Source organism: Carcharodon carcharias, chromosome 25 (assembly GCF_017639515.1).
Source record: "Carcharodon carcharias isolate sCarCar2 chromosome 25, sCarCar2.pri, whole genome shotgun sequence".
NCBI lineage: Eukaryota > Metazoa > Chordata > Chondrichthyes > Lamniformes > Lamnidae > Carcharodon > Carcharodon carcharias.
In genome coordinates this window covers 23,865,380-23,890,824 of record NC_054491.1, presented here as the reverse complement: position 1 = coordinate 23,890,824, position 25,445 = coordinate 23,865,380, and the positions used below count along the sequence as shown (strand labels likewise).

The 25,445-nt window shown below is 45.5% G+C and overlaps 1 protein-coding gene across 1 annotated transcript; it reads left to right on the top strand.

Moving 5' to 3' along the window:
• The first annotated feature begins 4,690 nt into the window (after window positions 1–4,690).
• On the top strand, window positions 4,691–24,171 carry LOC121269697 (uroplakin-2-like). The gene is made up of 5 exons (XM_041174506.1): window positions 4,691–4,921; window positions 13,538–13,681; window positions 13,778–13,919; window positions 18,917–18,975; window positions 23,518–24,171. The coding sequence occupies exons 1-5, from the start codon at window positions 4,879–4,881 to the stop codon at window positions 23,649–23,651; spliced, it is 522 nt and encodes a 173-aa protein (XP_041030440.1). The 5' UTR covers window positions 4,691–4,878; the 3' UTR covers window positions 23,652–24,171.
• Window positions 24,172–25,445: the final 1,274 nt, after the last annotated feature.

Here is a 25,445-nt window from a genome sequence, read left to right as displayed (position 1 = left end):
ACACTGAGCAAGAGACTGAGTCACACTGACCGAGAGTGAAACCAGGAGTAAGACTGAATCACAATGAGAGTGAGATTGGGAGTGAGACTGAGAGTGAGATCAACTGGAACTGAGACTGACAGTGAGATCACCGAGTCACAGGGATCAAGAGACCGAGGGTAACTCCGAGCTGGACAGAGGGAGGGGGCTGCTCTCTGAAGGAAGGACTGATTTGTGAGCCATAATGCTGAGCTGCCTGAAGGTGCCTGGAGATACTGAGAGAGTAACAGGAATCTCAGGAATGTTGTTTATAATAATAACCTCACCCTCATCATCACTAGCAGATTGGAAAGGGCAGCATGACAAAGGGATTGGGAAAAAAAAGTTAAATTTCAAGGCTCAGGGGAGGAGCAGGATTTTGTTTGGGTTAACTGGGTGCTGGTGTGAGTCAGTGAGATTTCCACTGCGTGTCAGGCAGGTTGAGGGCAGAGGGGAAGAGTGGAGACAATTGCTGGGCCTGCCCAGAAGTTAAAAATTAGCTCATGACAGTCCTCTCATATCCAGTTTTTACTGGTGTTCCGTTTTAAGGTGTACAAGACCAGTTTGACCAGTATTTTTATTTCCCAGTTTTTGCTGTTCATTCATCCTGGGAGGCCAGTTTCAAATAAGAGATTAGGAAGGTAAATGAGGTAAAGGGGGAAATCAAGGGATTTGGGTTGCCAACTGTGATTAAATGTATTCCTGGAGGTTTCGTCGTTTGACTTCCCCCCACACTCCATCCATTAGTTGTCCATCCTTGTGATGTATGTGGCCTTTCTACACCAACTGGAAGATGCCTGACTGTCAGACAAACAGCCTTTCTTCCCCCAATTTGAATATTTTGATATCTGGTAAAGGGAAATGTTCAAAGAAAATGACAAAAATTCAATGTTTTTTAATGTTCCAATGATTTTTCTCCAGGGCTGCAGTGTCCAGGCTGATTCTAGGGGAGGCGATGGTATGGGTGGTGGTGGTGGTGTCGGTGGTGGTGGTGCTGTCGGTGGTGGTGTCGGTGTCGGTGGTGGTGTTGTGGCTGGACTAATAATCCAGAGACCCAGCGTAATGCAACCATTGTCGTTTGGTGTAAAAACCCATCTGGTTCACTCATGTCCTTTAGGGAAGGAAATCTGCCTTCCTTACCTGGTCTGGCCTACATGTGACTCCAGACCCAGAACAATGGGGCTGACTCTTAAATGCCCTAGCAAGACACTCAGTTGTATCAAAGTCACAAAAAAAGGAACGAAACTGGACGGACCTTTGGAAACGACAACAGCAATCTCAGCCCTGTCGACCCTGCAAAGTCGTCCTTACTAACATCTGGGGGCTTGTGCCAAAATTAACAGAGCTGTCTCACAGACTAATCAAGCAACAGCCTGACATAGTCATCCTCACGGAATCATACCTTACAGATAATGTCCCAGACACCACCACCACCATCCCTGGGTATGTCCTGTCCCACTGGCAGGACAGACCCAGTAGAGGTGGCGACACAGTGATGTACAGTCGGGAGGGAGTTGCCCTGGGAGCACTCAATATTGACTCCGGACCCCATGAAGTCTCATGGCATCAGGTCAAACATGGGCAAGGAAACCTCCTGCTGATTACCACGTACCGCCCTCCCTCAGCTGATGAATCAGTGCTCCTCCATGTTGAACACTACTTGGAGGAAGCACTGAGGGTGGCAAGGGTGCAGAATGTACTCTGGGTGGGAGACTTCAATGTCCATCACTAAGAGTAGCTCAGTAGCGCCACTACTGACCAAGCTGGCTGAGTCCTAAAGGACATAGCTGCTAGACTGGGTCTGCGGCAGGTGGTGAGGGAACCAACAAGAGGGAAAAACATACTTGACCTCACCCTCACCAACCTGCCTGCTGCAGATGTATCTGTCCATGACAGTATCGGTAGGAGTGACCACCACACAGTCGAAGAACGAAGTGACGAAGTCCCACCTTCACATTGAGGATATCCTCCATCGTTTTGTGTGGCACTACCACCGTGCTAAATGGGATAGATTTCAAACAGATCCAGCAACTCAGGACTGGGCACCCATGAGGAGCTGTGGGCCATCAACAGCGTAGAATTGTACTTGAACATAATCTGTAACCTCACGGCATATACCCGACTCAAGCTAGGGGTCAGCCATGGTTCACTGAAGAGTGCAGGAGGACATGCCAGGAGCAGCACCAGGCATACCTAAAAATGAGGTGTCAACCTGGTGAAGCTATAACACAGGACTACTTGCATGCCAAACAGCGTAAGTAGAAAGTGATAGACAGGGCTAAGCGATTCCACAACTAGTGGATCAGATCTAAGCTCTGCAGTCCTGCCACATCCAGTCGTGAATGGTGGTGAACAATTAAACAACTCACTGGAGGAGGATGCTCCACAAATATCCCCATCCTCAATGATGGAGGAGCCCAGCACATCAGTGCAAAAGATAAGGCTGAAGCATTTGCTACAATCTTCAGACAGAAGTGCCAAATGGATGATCCATCTCGGCCTCCTCCAGAGGTCCCCAGCATCACAGATGCCAGTCTTCAGCCAATTCCATTTATTCCATGTGATATCAAGAAAAGCTGAAGGCACTGGATAGTGCAATGGTTATGGACCCTGACAATATTCTGGCAATAGTACTGAAGACTTGTGCTCCAGAACTTGCCGTGCCCCTAGCCAAGCTGTTCCAGTACAGCTACAACACTGGCATCTACCCGGCTATGTGGAAAATTGCCCAGGTATGTCCTGTACACAAAAAGCAGGACAAATCCAACCCGGCCAATTACTGCCCCATCAGTCTACTCTCCATCAACAGTAAAGTAATGGAAGGGGTCATCAACAGTGCTATCAAGCGGCACTTGCTTAGCAATAACCTGCTCACTGATGCCCAGTTTGGGTTCCGCCAGGGCCACTCAGCTCCTGACCTCATTACAGCCTTGGTTCAAACATGGACAAAAGAGCTGAACTCCAGAGGTGAGGTGAGAGTGACTGCCCTTGACATCAAGGCAGCATTTGACCGAGTGTGGCATCAAGGAGCCCTAGCAAAACTGGAGTCAATGGGAATCAGGGGGAAAACTCTTCGCTGGTTGGAGTCATACCCAGCACAAAGGAAGATGGCTGTGGTTGTTGGAGGTCAATCATCTCAGCTCCAGGGCATCACTGCAGGAGTTCTTCAGGGTAGTGTCCTAGGCCCAACCATCTTCAGCTGCTTCATCAATGACCTTCCTTCCATCATAATGTCAGAAGTGGGGATGTTCGCTGTTGATTGCACAATGTTCAGCACCATTCACTACTCCTCAGATACTGAAGCAGTCCATGTCCGAATGCAGCAAGACCTGGACAATATCCAGGCTTGGGCTGACAAGTGGCAAGTAACATTCACACCACACAAGTGTCAGGCAATGACCATCTCCAATAAGAGAGAATTCAACCATCGCCCCTTGATGTTCAATGACATTACCATTACTGAATCCCCCACTATCAACATCCTGGGGGTTACTATTTACCAGAAACTGAACTGGACTAGCCATATAAATACTGTGGCTACAAAAGCAGGTCAGAGGTTGGGAATCCTGCGATGAGTAACGCACCTCCTGACTCCCCAAAGCCTGTCCACCATCTACAAGGCACAAGTCAGGATTGTGATGGAATACTCCCCACTTGCCTGGATGAGTGCAGCTCCCACAACACTCAAGAAGCTCAACACCATCCAGAACAAAGCAGCCGCTTGATTGGCACCACATCCACAAACATTCTCTCACTCCACCACTGATGCACAGTAGCAGCAGTGTGTACCATCTACAAGATGCACTGCAGGAACTCACCAAGGCTCCTCAGACAGCACCTTCCAAACCCACAACCACTACCACCTAGGAGGACAAGGGCAGCAGATAGATGGGAACACCACCACCTGGAAGTTCTCCTCCAAGTCACTCATCATCCTGACTTGGAAATATATCGCCGTTCCTTCACTGTCGCTGGGTCAAAATCCTGGAACTCCCTCCCTAACAGCACAGTGGGTATACCTACACCACAAGGACTGCAGCAGTTCAAGAAGGCAGCTCACCACTAACACCTTGGTTCAGTTTTTCATTCCAGTGGTTCAGTTGTTTACAGGTTCCAACTCTCCTGCCTCTTGCTGTATACCTGCCCCCGTCTCTCCCCTGTTTGTCCTCTTGCTACCCCCTCTACCGCCCTAACACTCTCACCTCTGAGTTAAAACATTGTGGGTTCAAATCCCCCTCCAGAGACTTGAGCACAAAATCTAAATGGACACTCCAGTGAAGTACTGAGGGAGTGCTGCATTGTCGGAAGTGCTGTCTTTCAGATGCGATGTTAAACGGGGTCTTGTCAGTTGGATATAAAAGATCCCATGGACCCAGGTGTTTTCCACCACTCCTGAGCCAACATCACAAAGACAGATGATCTGGTTATAAATTGGCTGCAGCATTTACTACATTTCAACAATGACTACACTTTGAATCAGGTCATCAGCTGTAAAACACGTGGGGACATGCTGAGGTTGTGAAAGGTGCTATATAAATGTAAGTATTTCTTTCAAGCACTGAAGCCTTGTAGCGAGCCTGCGGGGCAGTGTCACTGTGCGGAATCGCTGTGTTGGGCTGGGCTGGACCAGGGGCCCTGGGCTTGGGTGTGGAGGCCTCAGTTGGAAAGATGTGCAGCAGGCGAATGATTCTTGTTGAACCTGCTCACCCTGTTTGGCCAGCTTGCTGATTGGCTGTAGTTGTTGAGGCCACCCCTGGTTTGAGCTGGGTTTTCTCACTTTGTTCTTGGATCAGCTCTTGTGTGACAGTGGGTGACTCTGCTCAGACCCCACTCCAGCTGCTGCACTGACCACCCTCCACCATGAGGCTGCTCATACTCCTGGCACTCGCCTCCATTGTAGGAGGTAAGTACATTAACGGCTTAGTGTCTCCTATCTTGGAGTTGGTTCTTACACTCAATCTCTCCCTGTGAGTGTTTATTCCAATCATCCTCTGTGTGTTTTTTCCTGTTTTCTGTCCCTCTCTCCCTCTATATCACACTCTACCCGTCACGCTGTCTCCTAGTTTTTCTTTCTCTATCTCACTGTCTCTCACTCGCCCTCTATCTCTCTCTTTCCCTGTCTCTTTCTATCTTGCGTGTCTTTGTTTCTCTCTGTCCCTGTGTGTGGCTCTCTCTCACTTTCTTTCTCTATTTCTCCTTCACTCTCTCTTGATCTTTAGAACCATAGAAAAGTTACAGCATGATTCTCTTTCTACTTTCCCTCTGTTCCTCTCCATCTCTGTCTCCCTCTCTGTCTCCCTCTCTCCTCCCTCCCTTTTTGTCCCAGATTCAAGAGCATTAAACCTGCTTTTTCATTGATCCTAATTATTTTTTCCAATACCTTCTTGGTTAATGCCTAATATTAGTTCACCCACTATCTTCCTTTTGCTTGTCTTTCCCCTGTGTAACCACAGTGTACTGCTGCCTGTCCTGTGTGTACCGCTGCCTGTCCTGTATGTACCGCTGTCTGTCCTGTGTGTACCGCTGCCTGTCCTGTATGTACCGCTGTCTGTCCTGTGTGCCCTGTCTGTCCTTTGTATGCCCCCATGCATTCCCTGTCTCCCCTTGCTGTCCTCAACGTAACCCGTGTAACTGTCTCTCCACTGTGTATCCCCTCCTGTTCGCTGTATATCTCATGCGTACCTCCTGTTTGCCCCCTTTCTCCAGCCTGACTATCTCTTACCCCATGTTTCTTCCCTTTCTTGCCCCTGTCTGATCCCCTGCTGCCGCAATTTACCCACTGTGTACCTCCCTCGCTGTGTAATCTCGCCCTCACCGCTGTGTACTCCCCAGTCTGCTCTATCTCTATCTCACATTCTAATGGGTTTTCCAGGAGGTACATGGGCTGTGATGAAGAATGGAATTGGAGCTCCCTCTGGTGGCTAATAGCAGCCACACAGGAAGATTCTTCCTCCCCAGCGTCCTGGCCAATAATTCCCCCTCCACTATCACCAAAAGGGATTATCACGTTACTGTTTGTTGTGTGAAAATTGGCTGCAGCGTTTCCTACATTGCAACAATGACTGCACTTCAAAAATCATCTTTTCGCTGTGAAGTTCTTTCTCGTGAGACGCTATGTATAATTCAAGTTCTTCCTTTAAGATCACCAGCTCCCACCTGTCCTTCAGCCAGAGGGTTACAGATTATTAGGGTCAAAGGATTTAGGTTCCTAATCATCCAGCCCGCCCCAGCCCAGCTTCCCCTCTCTGCTATAATAAAAGCAAAATACTACAGATGCTGGAAATCTGAAATAAAAACAAAGTGTTGGAAAAACTCAGCAGGTCTGACAGCATCTGTGGAGAGAGAAACAGAGTTGACGTTTTGAGTCCGTATGACTCTTCTTCAGAGAGCTGACATAGGGAAGAAGAGTCATACGGAATCGAAATGTTAACTTTGTTTTTCTTTCTCCACAGATGCTGTCAGACCTGCTGAGTTTTTCCAGCGTTTTCTGTTTTTATCCCACTCTCTGCGGTTGCTTGGTTACAGATGATAAGGCTGGTCTTTTGAACCTTCAGATCAATGGCCATTCTTCCTGCAGAGACAAGATGGTGAGATCTGGTTCTCTGGAACAGGTTCAAGGGGCTCAATGTGTCCCCTAGAATTGGACACTATTCCAGCTGAGGCCTAACCAGTGATTTATGAAGGTTTATCATCATTTCCCTGCTTTTTTATTCTGCCTCTGTTAATAAAGTTGAAATTTGCTGGTAATTCAGAGTCAACCTCACATAATAATTACATAATATATAATAATAATTTGGAGGCATTTTACAAATCCAAAGTAACTCATCATGTTCAGGTTCATGACCTACAGATTCTGTAACAATCACCAATAACTAATTACTCCCTGCCCAGGTTCCAGATGCACTCATCCCCACCCAGCAAGCTTCAACTTTATTAACAGAGGCAGAATAAATGATCAGGGAAATGATGATAAACTTTCATAAATCACTGGTTAGGCCTCAGCTAGAACGGAGTCCAATTCTAGGGAACACATTTTAGGGAGGATGTCAAGGCCTTGGATTGGACAGAGGTGACTTCCCAGAATGGGACCAGGGATGAAAGACTTCACTCAGTGGGGAAGAGACTGGAGAAGCTGGGATCGTCCTCCTTAAAGCAGAGAAGGTTAAAGGGTGATTTAACAGAGACGGTTAAAACCATGGAGGGTTTTGATCGAGTAATTAAGGAGAAATTGTTTCCTGTGGCAGGAGGGTCAGTAATTAGAGGGACACAGATTGAAGAAAGTTTGTAAAAGAACCAGAGGGAGAGATGAGGAGAATTTTTTTTTTACAGCAAGTTGTTGTGATTTGGAAGGTGCTGCCTGAAAGGGCGGTGGAAGCAGGTTCAATAGTCACTTTCAAAAGGGGAACTGAAGAAATACTTGGAAGGGAAAAAAATTGCAGAGCTATGGGGAAAGAGCAGGCAGTGGGACTAATTGGATAGATCTTTCAAAGAGTCAGCAAAGGCATTATTGTAGGGCAGCTGAGTTGTACTGTTAGTGAGAGAGTTGATGTGCAGACACATCTTGGGTGGAAACTTTTAATTTTGTTTACAATATGCTCAGCAGCAACTACATGTGTGCTTTCAACTCCAACTCTATCTCTACACTGACTGCTGAGGTAGCCCACATTGTTCTCCTATTGGTTACTACAGATTGTGTGATCTTTCTTAACAAGTATTATTCTTAAAGGTACATTACATGCTAAATAAAACCATAAATACTACATTCCTCCCCTTTAACTCGGCTATACATATATTTACAAGGACATATTTTTCAAGACAACATAATATTTACACTGGGTAAGGAATTTACAAGTTTATTCTTTCAGGTGATTTCCTGGTACATGTGGAATGTTTCAGCTCCACAACGTCAGATTCTTTGTCAGGAACCTCCTTTTCCCGAGTTGCCTGAACATCAGGTGCTTCGATGGGTACTTACAGCTCTGTATCCTCAACTCTCACAGGAACATCAGACATGTCAGTCCTGTGTTGAGTATCTTCAACAGGAAACACAGACCCAGTCATGGTCACTGTTGGAAACATATCTTGATGATTTGTCTCTCCATTTCTTAAATGGTCCACATGCTTACAGATAATCCAGCCTTCCACCACCACATGGTAAGATTGAGGTCCAGTCACTGCACTTATTTCAATTGGTAACCACTTTGGTCCTTCCCCAAAGTTTTTCACATATATCGGCTCTCCCACAGTAAATTTCCTCTCGTGACTATACCAGTCGTGTCTAGTTTTCCACCTTCACCTCCAAATTCGGCATTATTAAGCTCAATCTCGTCCTGAGATGACACTTCAGCAATAACTCCGCAGTTGTGACACCTTTTGTTGTGTGAGGGGTAGTCCTGTAATGAAAAAGAAATGTGTTAGCTTGGATGCTGAGGAATCACCAGTTAGCTTTTTCATGGCTGCCTTGAAAGTTTGAACCACCCTTTCAGCCAGTCCATTTGAGGAAGGGTGGTACGGTACCATTTTTACATGAGTGATACCGTTGAGGCTGATAAACCATTGAAACTCAGCACTCGTAAATGCTGTGCCTTTATCAGAAATGACTACTTCTGGTAGTCTGTGAATGGCAAAACTCTGACACAGTTTCTCAATTGTAGCGGTCGATGCTGGTGGCTTCACTTCATTTATGTCCAACCATTTTGAATGGACATAGATAATGAGCAGAAGCATTGTTCCCAGGAAAGGTCCAATGTAGTCAATGTGTAACTGCATCCAGGATTTACCTGGCCACTCCCATGGGTGTAACTTTTGCAGTTGCTGACATTGCACACAATGCTTTACTAAACTCTCTATTTCACTATCATCCCAGGCTACCATAGATAGCTGCGTGCTATGGTCCTCATTCAGGAAATTCCGGATGCACTGTGCAGTTCAATTAAAAATGGATCCCTTCCCTTTGGAGGAACTATCACTCGTGCTCCCCACCATAAGATGCCATCCTGGTTATTTCATGCCTTGTTTTGAAGTGCAGTTCCATTTCATCAGACACGGGTTCCTGTGACCAACCCTGTAGCACTTGTTCTTGTTCTTGGGGTAGGACTTGTCCAGTCTCTGATCTGTCCAGCGCATACCGGCAAGGAATCTAAGAAATTTAACAGTAAAACAAGTTTCTGTGGAACTGGGACGTGCTCATCATTTTCTTGTAAAGACAAATAGCCAAGGGCATCGGTGTTAGTGATTTGATTGCCAGGGCTATGTATGAAAGTGTATTTGTATGCTGCCAGAATTAAAACCCTATTAGTATTTCTGTATCTCCTTTCAATGTGCCTCTTCTTTCGAGCACAGATTTAATCTCGGCTTTAAACCTTCTTTTTGACTTCACTATTGGTCAGAATTCTCTCAGATACAAGCTCAACCTATCCGAGCTCAGTGACTGACTCTCCCAGAATTTCATTATCTGTCGGCTTCTTGGGAAATTCTGTGACTTTTGCTTCCAAATCCTCTTTGGCTTCATTTAGCTGATTCTTCAGCTCTTCCTTCTCTGTTTTGTATTTGTTGGCTGCCTCCTGGAAACCTGAACATTGATGTGTCTTCTCTGCCAACTGGTTCTTCAGTTTGTTCACAAGAGGTGCTGAATTCTTTCTGTTTCTCTTCGTACTGTTCCAGAGGCTCAAACTTTGACCTGAGGGAATCTTTTCATGTGAGAAGGTCTTTTAACAGGTTTACCTTATCCTTATGAAGGTTACTCACTTCGTCTTGAACTCTGTCACTCAGCAGGGTCTCCGTGAGTTTCTTCTGCTGTTCTTCCAGGTTTTGGTTTAAGACAGCCTGTGTTTCTTCAGGTTGTTGAAACCTTACACACTCCTTTTCCAAAACAGGAACGCTTCCAGCTTCCTTTTGGGATCACAGTAGCCAATCAAGGTTGATTTCCCTTAGCCAATTTTGCCCTAGGAGGCTTGGTCCTCTGCCTATCAATACCAATTGGCTTTACCAATTGGCTTTGCCAGTTGGCTTCCATAATGGACAGTTACTCTGCTTATGCCTTTTACTTGAATGTATATGCTTTTAGCTTGGCCACTGTTCATTCCAAACTTAATTGATGTTCGCCATCGTTCAGATATCTGTAAGTGTGTTCCCCAATTCCTGTAGCGGAAGATCCCGTGTCCACTTCCATTCTAACAGGTTTGCCATTTACTTTCACCTTGATAAGTATTGGCTCTGTCTTTCCAACTTTCAGATTAAACAATAAGTAAATGTCTGAATTTGTTGTTTCAGGCTCTTCTACATTGTAGATTTCGCTGGGTTTTTTCTTTTGTTAACAAGCCTGTTTGAACCTTTCCTTGCACTGCGTCGTAATATGTCCATTTCTAAGACAATAGTAGCATTCGATTTTTTTAAACTGCCAATCGCTAAAACATTGACTGTTTCCACCTCTATTAAAATAATTATTTGATTTTGCTGCTAAGTTACTTTTCTTTATTCTTCGGATAGAGGGGGCTGTTTCCCGCTTCTTGGCAGACCCTTGCTGTTTTGTGTCCTTTTTGGCTGAGGTTTCCCTCCCGATGTGGAGGATGGCGCCATTTTGCACACCTTGTATTGCTTTTGAATCTCTTACTGTGCTTTCCATGGCCAACGCCATCTCTAACGCCTTCATGAAATCCAGGTTCGCTTTGGATAATAATCTTTTCTGAATAGTGTCCTCTTTCACACCCACACACTAAATGATCTCTGAACCTGTCATTCAGCATTTGTACCAGACTCACAGGGCAGAACTTTGCCGTCGGCGAGCAGGGGGTGGGACCCGCTTGCCAACGCGTAAAATGACGCGAGATGACATCGGACGGAACTCCCGACGTCATCCCGCCCCATTTAAATTTTCAGGAAGGCGGGGACGTGGCAAAATCAGCTGCGGACCCGCCGACCTGTCAGTGGTCAATTGAGGCCATTGACAGGATCATTTAACCAATTAAAGGACCTGCCCATCCGAACTTAAGGTCGGTGGGAAGGCCAGGAGCCCCGGCGGGGAATAGAGAAAACATGAAACCTCATCCAGCGGCGGGATGAGATTTCATGCAGGGTTCGAAAAAGTTTAATAAAATTTTACTGTAATTTATGAACATGTCCCATCTCATGGGACATTGAGGGGTACATGTTAGGGAACTTTTTTTTCTATCTTTAATCTTTTAAAAGTGTCAGCGATCTCCCTGAGACAGCACTTAGCCTCAGGAAGATGTGCGCTCTTTCGTGTGCATGCGTGAAAGAATGCACTGTCGCTTGTGGGGAATCCCCCTCCACCCACACAGGGACATTAATTGGCACCCCCCCCCATGTAAAATGGTGGTGGGGCCCGCTTCTCTGGTGGGGATTGTCTCCCTGCCTGCCGGAGATTGGCTTGGGCCCACCCGCTGCACAGGCAGAAAATTCTGCCCACAATGTTCCATTAGCTGTTCAAATTTGCCACGTAACATGCAATTGTCTCACCCGGGGCTCTGTTTCACAAATTAAAGCTGAATCTCTCCATTGTGACTGAGGGCTTGGGTTGAAAGTGACCCTTCACCATGTCCACCAATTCATCAAAATTCTTCTAATCTGGGGCACTGGGTGCTGTCAAACTTCAAATTAAACCATAGGTTTTGCTCCCACAATTACTCAAGAGGATTGCTCACCTCTTCTCTTCCCCTGTAATCTTGTCCGCCTGATAAAAGAACTTGAGGCGTTCTATGTATTGAGGCCAATCATCTGTGGCTGGTTCAAAAGGATCAATTCTCTCAAATTGTGGCATTTTGAGAGAGGATAACTTCTTCAATTCTAACGGAGCTTGCTACTTACAATCACTGGATGAGGCGCAGTGCCAATTTCTTTCTAACTTGATTTCTTCTGTTCAATCCTGTATTATCCTGGTCGCCAGTTTGTTGTAGGGTGGCCAAGTTGTACTATTAGTAATAGAGTTGAACTGCAGACACTTCTTAAGTGGAAACACTAAGATTATTTACAATATACTCAGCAGCAATTACATGTGTACTTTCAACTCCAACTCTATCTCTGCACTGACTGCTGAGGTAGACTGTGCTACCCTCCTATTGGTTACTACAGACCATGTGATCTTTCCTAACAAGTATTCTTAAAGGTACATTACACACTCAATAAAACCATAATTACTACAAGCATGATGGGTGAATGTCCTCCTTCTGTACTGTATCATTCTATGATTATATGACTGCGTATCTAACTTTACATTCATTGGGGAGAGAGTGAAGAGAGGTTTAGTGGATTTAGAAATAGTTAACTGTAAACCCTGGAGTAGCTTTAAAGTGGGTTACAGAGTCAATATTGGGGAATTGAAAAACTTAAACAAGAAATGAGTTGCGGGTGAGTCATGGGGCCATTCACGCAAACCCAATCCTGGAACGTCTCTATTTCTTTATTAATGTTCTCTGTGTTGATGCATTCAGTCGCTTACTGCGACTGGCCAGCAGTCTGTAACTATAGCAATAACAAAGATTTCAACAGAGGCATTTTCAATGTTAGCTGTGTTTGGGATAAATCTAATCAAAAGCTGTGAACACAGAGAGTGAGGCTCAGAGGTGGGAAGTGCACAAGATTTCTTTTATGTGAATGTGAATATGTGAACATATTCAAACACCCAGGTGATCTTCCACTCAGGTGATTGGCAGGTCAAATACCCAGTTGTCTCCGTTGTGACCAGAACTAACGATATGCAGTATAATCTTTAGGTGAATGCAAATAATTGGGTCAGGTCCTCGTTTACAGTAATCCAATGTGTCCTTGTTTTGATAAAATCCTTGGATTTGACATTATTATTAGATAGGAAATCTTGGGAAGCATCAGGCAACTGATTGGAACAAAGGACTTACTGCATCAACAGGCTCAGGAACTGGGTACTAGTTGGAGAGAAACCATTTTCTCTGGTGGGGTTGGGGGTGGGGGTTGAGTGGGGTCAGATAACCTTAAAGTTAGAGCCAAGCTGTTCAGGGGTGATGTCAAGAGGCATTTTTTTTCACACAAATGGGATGGAAATTCGGAACTCTCTCCCCAAAAAAGCTGTTGACCCTGGGGTTTGGCAGGGGGTGGAGGGGTGGGGGGGTGGGGTTCAACTGAAAATTTCAAAACTGAGATTGATATATTTTGTTGGGTATGGGAATTATAAGTTAGGGAATCAAGGTGGGTAGATGGAGTTAAGATACAGGTCAGGTGTGATCTAGCTAAATGGCAGAACAGGATGGAAGGTGAATGGTTCCTAAGGGAAACACAAAACCGATGTATCAGCTGATGGGGAGGTTGTTATAACAGTGTGACACATTTTCATAGGCAGGGCCAATTATGAATGTGACACAGGAATTCATTGTGGAAAATGAATTCGCTCGCATTCTATTAACAGATCAAAGGGATAGACATTTTCCCATTTAGCCTCTAATATTAGAGATGAGACAGGGTTTTACCTGGCACGGGAACCAGAATTTTATTCAATAGTTTAAAACTTTTGTTTTTCTGTTATTTACAGCTTTTAATATCACATTGGTGAATGAAAGCAGCAGCGGGATTGTTGGAAGCGTCCGTTCAATGTCTGCAATCATGAGTTTGCCTCCTTGCAAATTTTCAAGGCAGGATGTCACAGTCAGTGTTACAAACAGCACTGGAGGGCCAGGTATCCTTAACTCTCTTCAATCCTTCATCTAATTTAATGCCGTGTTTGGGTTCTCCACCATTTCACTTTTAACCGTTTGTTAACTTTCTCTTGCAGGGCCAGAACAGCCCAGCTTTAAGATGCCAATCTGTCGATTCAAACGAGAATTGGTCAGTCTTGTGTCCAACATTAATGGTATTTCACAAACATTGAACCTGGGCTACAGAATTAAAAATCTGAAACCGAACACTGGTTACAAGTAAGTATTAAATGTTGGGCCAGAATGGTGTGGGGAGGATTATAGGTAATATGTCAGCCTATCCCCGTCAACTAATACCAGAGCAAGAAGCAAGCACTCCAATTCAAACACCTCCAGTCATTCCCTCTCGTGACAAGTCAATGTTTCTTTCAAAGTTCTCTTCTTAATCGCCTCTTCTTGTCCCTCTTACTCCTCCCTTGTATCCCTTTGCATATGCTCACTTCCATCTCAACGCCTCTCCCCTCATCCTCCCTCATATATGCAGTCCTGTCATATCTAATCGTGAATGGTGGTGGACAATTAAACAACTCACTGGAGGAGGAGGCTCCACAAATAACCCCATCCTTAATGATGGAGGAGCCCAGCACATCAGTGCAAAAGATAAGGCTGAAGAATTTGAACAGTCTTCAGCCAGAAGTGCCGAGTGGATGATCCATCTTGGTCTCCTCCGGAGGTCCCCAGCATCACAGATGCCAGTCTTCAGCCAATTCCATTCACTCCACATTATATTAAGAAACGCCTGAAGGCACTGGATACTGCAAAGACTATGGGCCCTGACAATATTCCGGCAATAGTACTGAAGACTTGTGCTCCAGAACTTGTTCCGGGAATGGCAGGACTGTCTTATGAAGAGAGATTGGGGAAACTGGAGCAAAAACAAAAATAAAAATACCTGGAAAAACTCAGCAGGTCTGGCAGCATCTGCAGAGAGGAACACAATTAATGCTTCGAGTCCGTATGACTCTTCAACAGGACAAAGGAAAAATAGAAAAGAGATGGTGGGATGGTGCTCTCATGCCCACATGTCCATCCTTGGTCTGCTGCAATGTTCCAGTGAAGCTCAATGCAGACTGGAGGAACAGAACCTCATCTTCCGACTAGGCATGTTATAGCCTTCCGGACTGAATATTGAGTTCAACAATTTTATATCATAAACTCTCTTCTCCATCCCCACCCACTTTGTACCTTGCTCGTCCTGCTTTCTACCCTTAATGTCACCATTAGCACATTTCTTAGCTAATATCACCACCATCAGCATGTCTTTGTCCTTTTGTCTGTGACATCTTTTGGTTATCTCCACCTATCACTGGCCCTCTATCCAGCTCTACTTAAACCAGCTTATATTTCACCTCTCTTCTATTTTTCCTTAGTTCTGTTGAAGAGTCATACGGACTCGAAATGTTAACTGTGTTCCTCTCTGCAGATGCTGTCAGACCTGCTGAGTTTTTCCAGCTATTTTTATTTTTGTTTTTGTTTTGGATTTCCAGCATCCGCAGTTTTTTTGCTTTTACCTTGGGGAAACTGGGCCTGTGTTCTCTAGAGTTTTGAAGAATGAGGTGATCTTATTGAAACCTACAAAATACTTAAAGGAACGGACAGGGTAGATGCAGGTAAGATGTTTCCCCTGGTTGGGGAGTCTAGAACCAGGGGACACAATTTCAAAATAAGGGGGAAGCCACTTAGGGCTGAGATGAGGAGAAATTTCTTTACCCAGAGGGTTGTGAATCTTGGGACTTCTTACCCCAGAGGGCTGAGGAAGCTCAGTCATTGAGTATGTTTAAAGTAGAAATTGATACATTTCTGAGTAACGATAATGTAAAGGGTTATGGGGATAGTGCGGGTAAAAGGCATTGAAGTGTTCGATCAGTCATGATCATATTGAATGGTGGAGCAGGCTTGATGGGGTGAATGGCCTTCTCTCGATCATATGTTCCTATGTTCCTAGCCAAGCTGTTCCAGTACAGCTACAACACTGGCATCTACCTGGCTAAGTATAAAATTGCCCAGGTGTGCCCTGTACACAAAAAGCAGGACAAATCCAACCTGGTCAAGTACCACCCCAGCAGTCTATTGTCAATCATCAGTAAAGTAATGGAAGGGATCATCAACAGTGTTATCAAGCAGCACTTGCTTAGCAATAACCTGCTCACTGACGCCCAGTCTGAGTTCCATCAGGGCCACTCAGTTCCTGACCTCATTACAGCCTTGGTTCAAACATGGACAAGAGAGCTGAACTCCAGAGGTGAGGTGAGAGTGACTGCCCTTCACATCAAGGCAGCATTTGACCGAGTGTGGCATCAAGGAGCCCTAGCTTCTGGAGTAAGTGGGAACTGAGGGGAAAACTCTTCACTGGTTGGAGTCATACCCAGCACAAAGGAAAGTAGTTGTGGTTGTTGGAGGTCAGTCATCTCAGCTCCAGGACATCACTGCAGGAGTTCCTCAGGGTAGTGTCCTCAGCCCAACCATCTTCAGCTGCTTCATCAATGACCTTCCTTCCATCATAAGGTCAGAAGTGGGGATGTTCGCTGTTGATTGCACAATGTTCAGCATCATTCACTACTCCTCAGATACTGAAGCAGTCCATGTCTGAATGCAGCAAGACCTGGACAATATCCAGGTTTGGGCTGACAAGTGGCAAGTAACATTCATGCCACACAAATGCCAGGCAAAGACCATCTCCAACAAGAGTGAATCTAACCATTACCCTTTGATGTTCAATTCAGAAGGCATTTAGTAAGGTGCCACATCAAAGATTATTACAGAAAATAAAAACACATAGTGTAGGGGGTAACATATTAGCATGGATAGAAAATAGAGATAGCATGGATAGATAAGAAGGTGGCTGGCAGAAAATAGAGGGTATTCATAAATGGGTCTTTATCTGATTGACAGGATGTAACAAGCGGAGTCCCACAGGGTCTGTGCTGGGGCCTCAACTTTTACAGTTTACACCAATGACTTAGATGAGGGGAGTGAAGACATGGTAGCTAAATTTGCAGATGACATAAAAATAGGTAGGAAAGAATCTTGTGAAGAGGACATGAGAAGGTTGTAGATGGATAGAGATAGGCTGAATGAGTGAGCAAAGATCTGGCAAATGGAATATAATGTAGGAAAATGTGAAGTTGTTCACTTTGGCAGGAAGAACAAAAAAGCCAAGTATTCCTTAAATGGAGAAGGCTGCATAATTCTGAGGTGCAGAGGGATCTAGTTGTAGATGAGTCACAAAAAGTTAGTATGCAGGTACAGCAAGTAATTAAGGCTAATGGAAGGCTATCCTTTATCATGAGAGGGATTGAACATAAAAGTAAGGATGTTATGCTTCAGTTATACAGGGCATTGGTGAGACCGCACCTTGAATATTGTGTGCAGTTTTGGTCTCCTTATTTAAGGAAGGATGTAAATGTGTTGGAGCCGGTTCAGAGGAGGTTTACTCGATTGATACCTGGAATGAGTGGGTTGTTTTATGAGTAAAGGTTGGACAGACTGGGTTTGTTTCCACTGGAGCTTAGAAGAGTGAGGGGTGATTTGAATGAAGTATATAAGATCCTGAATGGTCTTGACAAGGTGGATGTGGAAAGGATGTTTCCTCTTGTGGGTGAGTCCAGAACTAGGGGGCAGTGTTTTAAAATTAGGGGTCACCCTTTTAGGGCAGAGATGAAGAGAATTTTTTTCTCCCGGAGGGCTGTGCGACTTTGGAACTCTCTGCCTCAGAAGGTGATGAAGGCGGAGTCACTGAATATTTTTATGACAGAGGTAGATAGATTCTTGTTAGGCAAGGAAATCAAAAGTTATCGGGGTTTGATGGGGATGTGGAAATCGAAACACAATAAGATCAGCTGTAATCTTATTGAATGGTGGAGCAGGCTTGAGGGTCCGAGTGGCCTGCTCCTGCCCCTATTTCTTAGGTTCTCAATAACATTACCATCGCTGATGCACTATCAACATCCAGAAACTGAACTGGACTAGCCATATAAATACTGTGGCTACAAGAGCAGGTCAGAGGCTGGGAATCCTGCGATGAGTAACTCACCTCCTGACTCCCCAAAACCTGCCCACCATCTACAAGGCACAAGTCAGGAGTGTGATGGAATACTCCCCACTTGCCTGGATGAGTGCCACTCCTACAACACTCAAGGAGCTTGACACTGTCCAGGGCAAAGCAGCCGTTTGATTGGCACCACATCCACAAACATTCACTCCCTCCACCACCGACACACAGTAGCAGCAGTGTGTACCATCTACAAGATGCACTGCAGGAACTCACCAAGGCCCCTTCGACAGCACCTTCCAAACCCACGACGTCTACCATCTAGAAGGACAAGGGCAGCAGATAGCTAGGAACACCACTACCCAAGTTCCTCCCCAAGGCAGTCACTGCCCTGACTTGGAAATATATCACTGTTCTTTCACTGTTCCTTGGTCAAAATCCTGGAACTCCCTCCCTAACAGCACTGTGTGTGCACCTATACCACATGGACTGCAGTGGTTCAAGAAGGCAGCTCACCACCACCTTCTCAAGGGCGATTAGGGATAGGCACTAAATGCCAGCAATGCCTACATCCCATGAATGAACCAAAAATAATATATGACCCACACTCTCCCTCTCACCCCTCTCTACAAAACTCCTCCGCTCTCACCCTCTCCCCTATCCATTCTGCACTTTTTCTCCATGATTCAGCCTGGCTCTCTGTCCTGCCATGTTTGATGATTCCTTGCATTCTCTCTCTCTGTCCCTTCCTGTCCCAGTCTCTCTCCCTCTGTCCCACTGTCTCACCCTATCTTTCTGTCTGTCTCTCTCTCTCCTTGTCTGTCGTCTTTGTCTCTTTCTGTCTCTCTCTCCCTCTGTCCATCTGTCTGTCATCTGTGTCTCTTTCTTTCTCTGTCTCTCTCTATCTGTCTCTTTCTCTTTCTCTGTCTCTCTCTGTCTGTCTCTTTCTCTGTCTCCCTCTCTCTCTGTATCTGTCTCTATCTCTGAATCTCTCTGTCTCCCTCTCTGTATCTTTCTCTCTCTATCTCTCTGTCTCTGTCTCCCTCTCTGTCTCTTTCTCTCTTGCTGTCTCTATCTTTCTCTCTGTCTCTCTCTCTGTTTCTCTCTCTGTCTCTCTCACTCTCTGTCTCTCTCACCCTCCCTTTCTCTCTGTCTCTCTCTCTGTTTCTCTTTGTCTTGTGTCCCTCTTGCTGTGTTGAAGCTGTTCTCTTTCCTTTTTTTGCAGTGTGGTTTATCATGTCGGTGACCAGATGAGCAACTCTCTGTCGATCATAACCACCTCACGTGAGTATTAACTTTGATTTCCATATTGCGCTGGAAACCTCTTCACACACTGAAATGACCCCTCCCCCCATAATCCGAAGACTTGGTCAGCCAGCAGGTGCAATTTGGCAGCTTGTTGCTGCTGATGTCCCTCCATAGGGAGGGAGACAGTTAAACTGCAGCCAATTTATTCGTGATGCAACATCACTGACTCTACTCTCCATCTTCCAGTGGAATTAAAGGGTTAATGAACCTGTCTGTTCGAACCAACTCAAGAACTCTTTTCCTTTTTTTGTTTTACCCATTTCCCCATCCACTCCTGACTGTGCTGGGGGTTCCACATGGGCAGCCCCTACCCTACGCCCCCCTGCAGCATCTTCCCTGTGCCCACCCAGACAGTGTGTGCCAGCTCACTATTTGACTATGGTGGGCTTCACATGTGACCACCATGTTCCCCCCAGACATATCCTTTCCAGTCCGAGTCACTGGACAGGGATAAGGAGTTGGAATGCCTGAGTTTCTCCTGCCCTCACCCGCATTCCTTAATCTCCACATAGTTCCCTCTCCATAGCTGCCCGCCCACAGCCCAATCAGTTAACCCAGCTGAATGGGAATGGAAGCAGGGATCAAACTGTGTAGAGACTGGGTGGCCCGTTAACCCATGGGTCCTAGGATTGCAGAGGTCCAGAGGTTAATGGTCAAATGTTGTGAAGGGGACATAAGGAGTCTGCAAAGAGACATAGACAGGTTAAGTGAGGGGGCAAATATTTGTCAGATGGAGTATAATGTAGGAAAATGTGAACTTGTCCACTTTGGCAGCAAGAGTAGAAAAGCAGGATATTATTTAATTGGGGACAGACTGCAGAAATCTGAGGGACAGAGGGTTTTTAAATTATTCATTGATGGGATGTGGGCATCGCTGGCTGGGCCAGCATTTATTGCCCATCCCTAATCACCCTTGAGAAGGTGGTGCTGAGCTGCCTTCTTGAACCGCAGCAGTCCATGTGGTGTAGGTACACCCACAGTGCTGTCAGGGAGGGATCTGGGTGTCCTGGTACATGAATCACATGGTGCAGGTACAGCAAGTGATTAGGAAGGCAAATTGAATGTTGCAAGGGGAATGGAATATAAAAGCAGGGTTGGTACAGAGCACTGGTGAGACTATATCTGGATACAGGGTATAATTTTGGTCTTATTTAAGAAAGGATATAATAGCATTAGATACAGTTCACAGAAGGCTCACTCAACTGATTCCGGGGATTAGGATTGGGATTGGGATTGGGATTGGGAGTGTGTGGCTGGTTATCTTATGAGGAAAGGGTGAACAGGTCGGGTCTGTACCTATTGGAGTTTAGAAGGATGAGAGGTGAAACATGTAATATCCTGAGGGGACTTGACAGGGTGGATGCTGAAAGAATGTTTCCCCTTGTGGGAGAGACTAGAACTAGGGCACAGGGTTTAAAAATAAGGGGACTCCTATTTAATATGGAGGTGAAGAGAATTTTTTTTTCTATCAGAGGGTTGTTAGTCTGTGGAATCCTATTCCCTGGAGAGTAGTGGAGGCTGGGTCATTGAATATTTTTAAGGCTAAATTAGACAGATTTTTTATAGACAAGGGAGTGTGTGCAGTGAGTGTAAGGAATGTATAGAGGGAGCGTGAGCAGTGATTGTGTCAGGAATGTATAGAGGGAGTGTGAGCAGTGAGTGTAAGGAATGTATAGAGGGAGTGTGAGCAGTGAGGGTGTAAGGAATGTATAGAGGGAGTGTGAGCAGTGAGTGTAAGGAATGTATAGAGGGAGTGTGAGCGGTGAGTGTAAGGAATGTATAGAGGGAGTGTGAGCAGTGATTGTGTCAGGAATGTATAGAGGGAGCCCTGAGCAGTGATTGTGTCAGGAATGTATAGAGGGAGTGTGAGCAGTGAGTGTAAGGAATGTATAGAGGGAGTGTGAGCAGTGAGGGTGTAAGGAATGTATAGAGGGAGTGTGAGCAGTGAGTGTAAGGAATGTATAGAGGGAGTGTGAGCGGTGAGTGTAAGGAATGTATAGAGGGAGTGTGAGCAGTGATTGTGTCAGGAATGTATAGAGGGAGTGTGAGCAGTGAGTGTAAGGAATGTATAGAGGGAGTGTGAGCAGTGAGTGTAAGGAATGTATAGAGGGAGTGTGTGCAGTGAGTGTGTAAGGAATGTATAGAGGGAGCGTGAGCAGTGATTGTGTAAGGAGTGTATAGAGGGAGTGTGAGCAGTGAGTGTAAGGAATGTATAGAGGGAGTGTGAACAGTGATTGTGTCAGGAATGTATAGAGGGAGTGTGTGCAGTGAGTGTGTAAGGAATGTATAGAGGGAGTGTGAGCAGTGAGTGTAAGGAATGTATAGAGGGAGCGTGAGCAGTGAGTGTAAGGAATGTATAGAGGGAGTGTGAGCAGTGATTGTGTCAGGAATGTATAGAGGGAGTGTGAGCAGTGAGTGTAAGGAATGTATAGAGGGAGTGTGTGCAGTGAGTGTGTAAGGAATGTATAGAGGGAGCGTGAGCAATGATTGTGTAAGGAGTGTATAGAGGGAGTGTGAGCAGTGAGTGTAAGGAATGTATAGAGGGAGCGTGAGCAGAGGGGGTGTAAGGAATGTATAGAGGGAGTGTGAGCAGTGAGTGTAAGGAATGTATAGAGGGAGCATGAGCAGTGAGTGTAAGGAATGTATAGAGGGAGTGTGAGCAGTGAGTGTAAGGAATGTATAGAGGGAGCGTGAGCAGTGAGTGTAAGGAATGTATAGAGGGAGTGTGAGTAGTGATTGTGTCAGGAATGTATAGAGGGAGTGTGAGCAGTGAGTGTAAGGAATGTATAGAGGGAGTGTGAGCAGTGAGAGTGTAAGGAATGTATAGAGGGAGCGTGAGCAGTGAGGGTGTAAGGAATGTATGGAGGGAGTGTGTGCAGTGATTGTGTAAGGAGTGTATAGAGGGAGTGTGAGCAGTGAGTGTGTATGGAATGTATCGAGGGAGTGTGAGCAGTGAGTGTGTAAGGAATGTATAGAGGGAGTGTGAGCAGTGATTGTGTCAGGAATGTACAGAGGGAGTGTGTGCAGTGAGTGTGTAAGGAATGTATAGAGGGAGCATGAGCAGTGATTGTGTAAGGAGTGTATAGAGGGAGTGTGAGCAGTGAGTGTGTAAGGAATGTATCGAGGAAGCGTGAGCAGTGAGTGTGTAAGGAATGTATAGAGGAAGCGTGAGCAGTGAGGGTGTAAGGAATGTATAGAGGGAGTGTGAGCAGTGAGTGTAAGGAATGTATAGAGGGAGCGTGAGCAGTGAGGGTGTAAGGAATGTATAGAGGGAGCGTGAGCAGTGAGGGTGTAAGGAATGTATAGAGGGACTGTGAGCAGTGAGTGTGTAAGGAATGTATAAAGGGAGCATGAGCAGTGATTGTGTAAGGAGTGTATAGAGGGAGTGTGAGCAGTGAGTATGTAAGGAGTGTATAGAGGGAGTGTGTGCAGTGAGTGTGTAAGGAATGTATAGAGGGAGTGTGAGCAGTGATTGTGTCAGGGATGTATAGAGGGAGTGTGAGCAGTGATTGTGTCAGGAATGTATAGAGGGTGTGTGAGCAGTGAGTGTAAGGAATGTATAGAGGGAGTGTGAGCAGTGATTGTGTCAGGAATGTATAGAGGGAGTGTGAGCAGTGAGGGTGTAAGGAATGTATAGAGGGAGTGTGAGCAGTGATTGTGTCAGGAATGTATAGAGGGAGTGTGAGCGGTGAGTGTAAGGAATGTATAGAGGGAGTATGAGCGGTGAGTGTAAGGAATGTATAGAGGGAGTGTGAGCAGCGATTGTGTCAGGAATGTATAGAGGGAGTGTGAGCAGTGATTGTGTCAGGAATGTATAGAGGGAGTGTGAGCAGTGATTGTGAAAGGAATGTATAGAGGGAGTGTGAACAGTGAGTGTAAGGAATGTATAGAGGGAGTATGAGCAGTGAGTGTGTAAGGAATGTATAGAGGGAGTGTGAGCAGTGATTGTGAAAGGAATGTATAGAGGGAATGTGAGCAGTAAGTGTAAGGAATGTATAGAGGGAGTATGAGCAGTGAGTGTGTAAGGAATGTATATAGGGAGTGTGAGCAGTGATCGTGTCAGGAATGTATAGAAGGAGTGTGAGCAGTGATTGTGAAAGGAATGTATAGAAGGAGTGTGAGCAGTGATTGTAATAGAAATGTATAGAGGGAGTGTGAGCAGTGATTGTGTCAGGAATGTATAGAGGGAGTGTGAGCAGTGAGTGTGTCAGGAATGTATAGAAGGAGTGTGAGCAGTGATTGTGAAAGGAATGTATAGAGGGAGTGTGAGCAGTGATTGTGTCAGGAATGTATAGAAGGAGTGTGAGCAGTGATTGTGAAAGGAATGTATAGAAGGAGTGTGAGCAGTGAGTGTGTAAGGAATGTATTGAAGGAGTGTGAGCAGTGAGTGTGTCAGGAATGTATAGAAGGAGTGTGAGCAGTGAGTGTGTCAGGAATGTATAGAAGGAGTGTGAGCAGTGATTGTGAAAGGACATTAAGAGGCCGGCATTAATTTATTAAAATGTTTTCTTTTCCCAGCGATTGACTTCCGGAATATTGATGATGGATTTACTGGTCGGACTGGGGCAATGGTTGTGATCACGGTGCTTCTAGTTATTGCCATGGCTCTGCTCATCATCCTTCTGATTGTGTCTGTGGTAGTCAGGAGTTAAACGATGGAGTTCAGGGATCAGCAAACACTTCCAGCCATTATATATGAACATTCCTCTTGTTTAGTAGCTGTGTGTTTTATAAGCTTTCTCTGCACTTTCAAATGCTCTGTATTTGCATTGTACTTCAGAGGGGAATCTACTTATTGTGAATGCAATCATTTCTGTGACATATTTTGATCTGTTAAGTATTGAGATTATTTCTGTGTCCCTGGTGGAGCTCTTGGTCTCGCATGGCTCTGTCACTGATGCATTCATTCACCTCCAGTGATCCCGAGAACATTTAACTCTCTCTATTCCTGAAACAATCTTCCAGTCTTCACTCTACCTCCCATTGGATCCTGTGATTCCGATCGATCTGCCTGTGGTGGGCATAAATTACTAGGGGTGAAAACCTCTCGAAGCAACCATGGGTCCCTGGAGAGTTTAAAATAATGGTTCTGCGTTTGCAAAGAATCTGATTACAAAACAGTGTTCACCTACAAGACCACTCTTAATTTGTAATAAAGAAGTGAATTTATAATCCAGCCTCATTTCCCTCATTCAGTGAAATCAGGGAGAAGCTTGTTTGGGTTTGGTGTGTGTGTAGCTTCAGTATGGGTTTGGTGTGTGTGTAGTTTCAGAGTGGGTTTGGTGTGTGTGTGGTTTCAGTGTGGGCTTGGTGTGTGTGTGGTTTCAGTGTGGGTTTGGGGTGTATGTAGTTTCAGTGTGGGTTTGGTGTGTGTGTGGTTTCAGTGTGGGTTTGGTGTGTGCGGTTTCAGTGTGGGTTTGGTGTGTGTGGTTTCAGTTTGGGTTTGGTGTGTGTGGTTTCAGTATGGGGTTGGTGTGTGTGTAGTTTCAGAGTGGGTTTGGTGTGTTTGTGGTTTCAGTGTGGGTTTGGTGTGTGTGGTTTCAGTGTGGGCTTGGTGTGTTTGTGGTTTCAGTGTGGGTTTGGTGTGTTTGTGGTTTCAGTGTGGGTTGGTGTGGGTGTTGTTTCAGTGTGGGTTTGGTGTGTGTGTGGTTTCAGTGTGGGCTTGTTGTGTGTGTGGTTTCAGTGTGGGTTTGATGTGTGTGTAGTTTCAGTGTGGGTTTGGTGTGTGTGTGGTTTCAGTGTGGGTTTGGTGTGTGTGCGGTTTCAGTGTGGGTTTGGTGTGTGCGGTTTCAGTTTGGGTTTGGTGTGTGTGGTTTCAGTATGGGGTTGGTGTGTGTGGTTTCAGTGTGGGTTTGGTGTGTGTGTGGTTTCGGTGTGGGTTTGGTGTTTGTGGTTTCAGTGTGTGTTTGGTGTTTGTGGTTTCAGTGTGGGTTTAGTGTGTTTGTTGTTTCTGTCTGGTCTTGGTGTGTGGTTTCAGTGTGGTTTTGGTGTGTGTAGTTTCAGTGTGGGTTTGGTGTTTGTGGTTTCAGTGTGGGTTTGGTGTTTGTGGTTTCAGTGTGGGTTTAGTGTGTTTGTGGTTTCTTTCTGGTCTTGGTGTGTGGTTTCAGTGTGGTTTTGGTGTGTGTAGTTTCAGTGTGGGTTTGGTGTTTGTGGTTTCAGTGTGGGTTTGGTGTTTGTGGTTTCAGTGTGGGTTTAGTGTGTTTGTGGTTTCTTTCTGGTCTTGGTGTGTGGTTTCAGTGTGGTTTTGGTGTGTGTAGTTTCAGTGTGGGTTTGGTGTTTCGGTTTCAGTGTGAGTTTGGTGTGTTTGTGGTTTCAGTGTGGGTTTGATGTGTGTGTGGTTTCTGTATTGGTATGTTGTGTGTAGTTTCAGTGTGGATTTGGTGTGTGTAGTTTCGGAGTGTGTTTGGTGTTTGTGTGTGGTTTCAGTTTGGGTTTGGTGTGTGTGG

What these genes read in the sequence shown, in the direction of transcription:
- LOC121269697 (XM_041174506.1), top strand. Translation starts at nt 4,879, where the DNA reads ATGAGGCTGCTCATACTCCTGGCACTCGCCTCCATTGTAGGAG. An exon ending in AAACAGCACTGGAGGGCCAG is followed by an intron (nt 13,682 to 13,777) that starts GTATCCTTAACT and finishes TTTCTCTTGCAG; the next exon opens with GGCCAGAACAGCCCAGCTTT. An exon ending in AAACCGAACACTGGTTACAA is followed by an intron (nt 13,920 to 18,916) that starts GTAAGTATTAAA and finishes CTTTTTTTGCAG; the next exon opens with TGTGGTTTATCATGTCGGTG.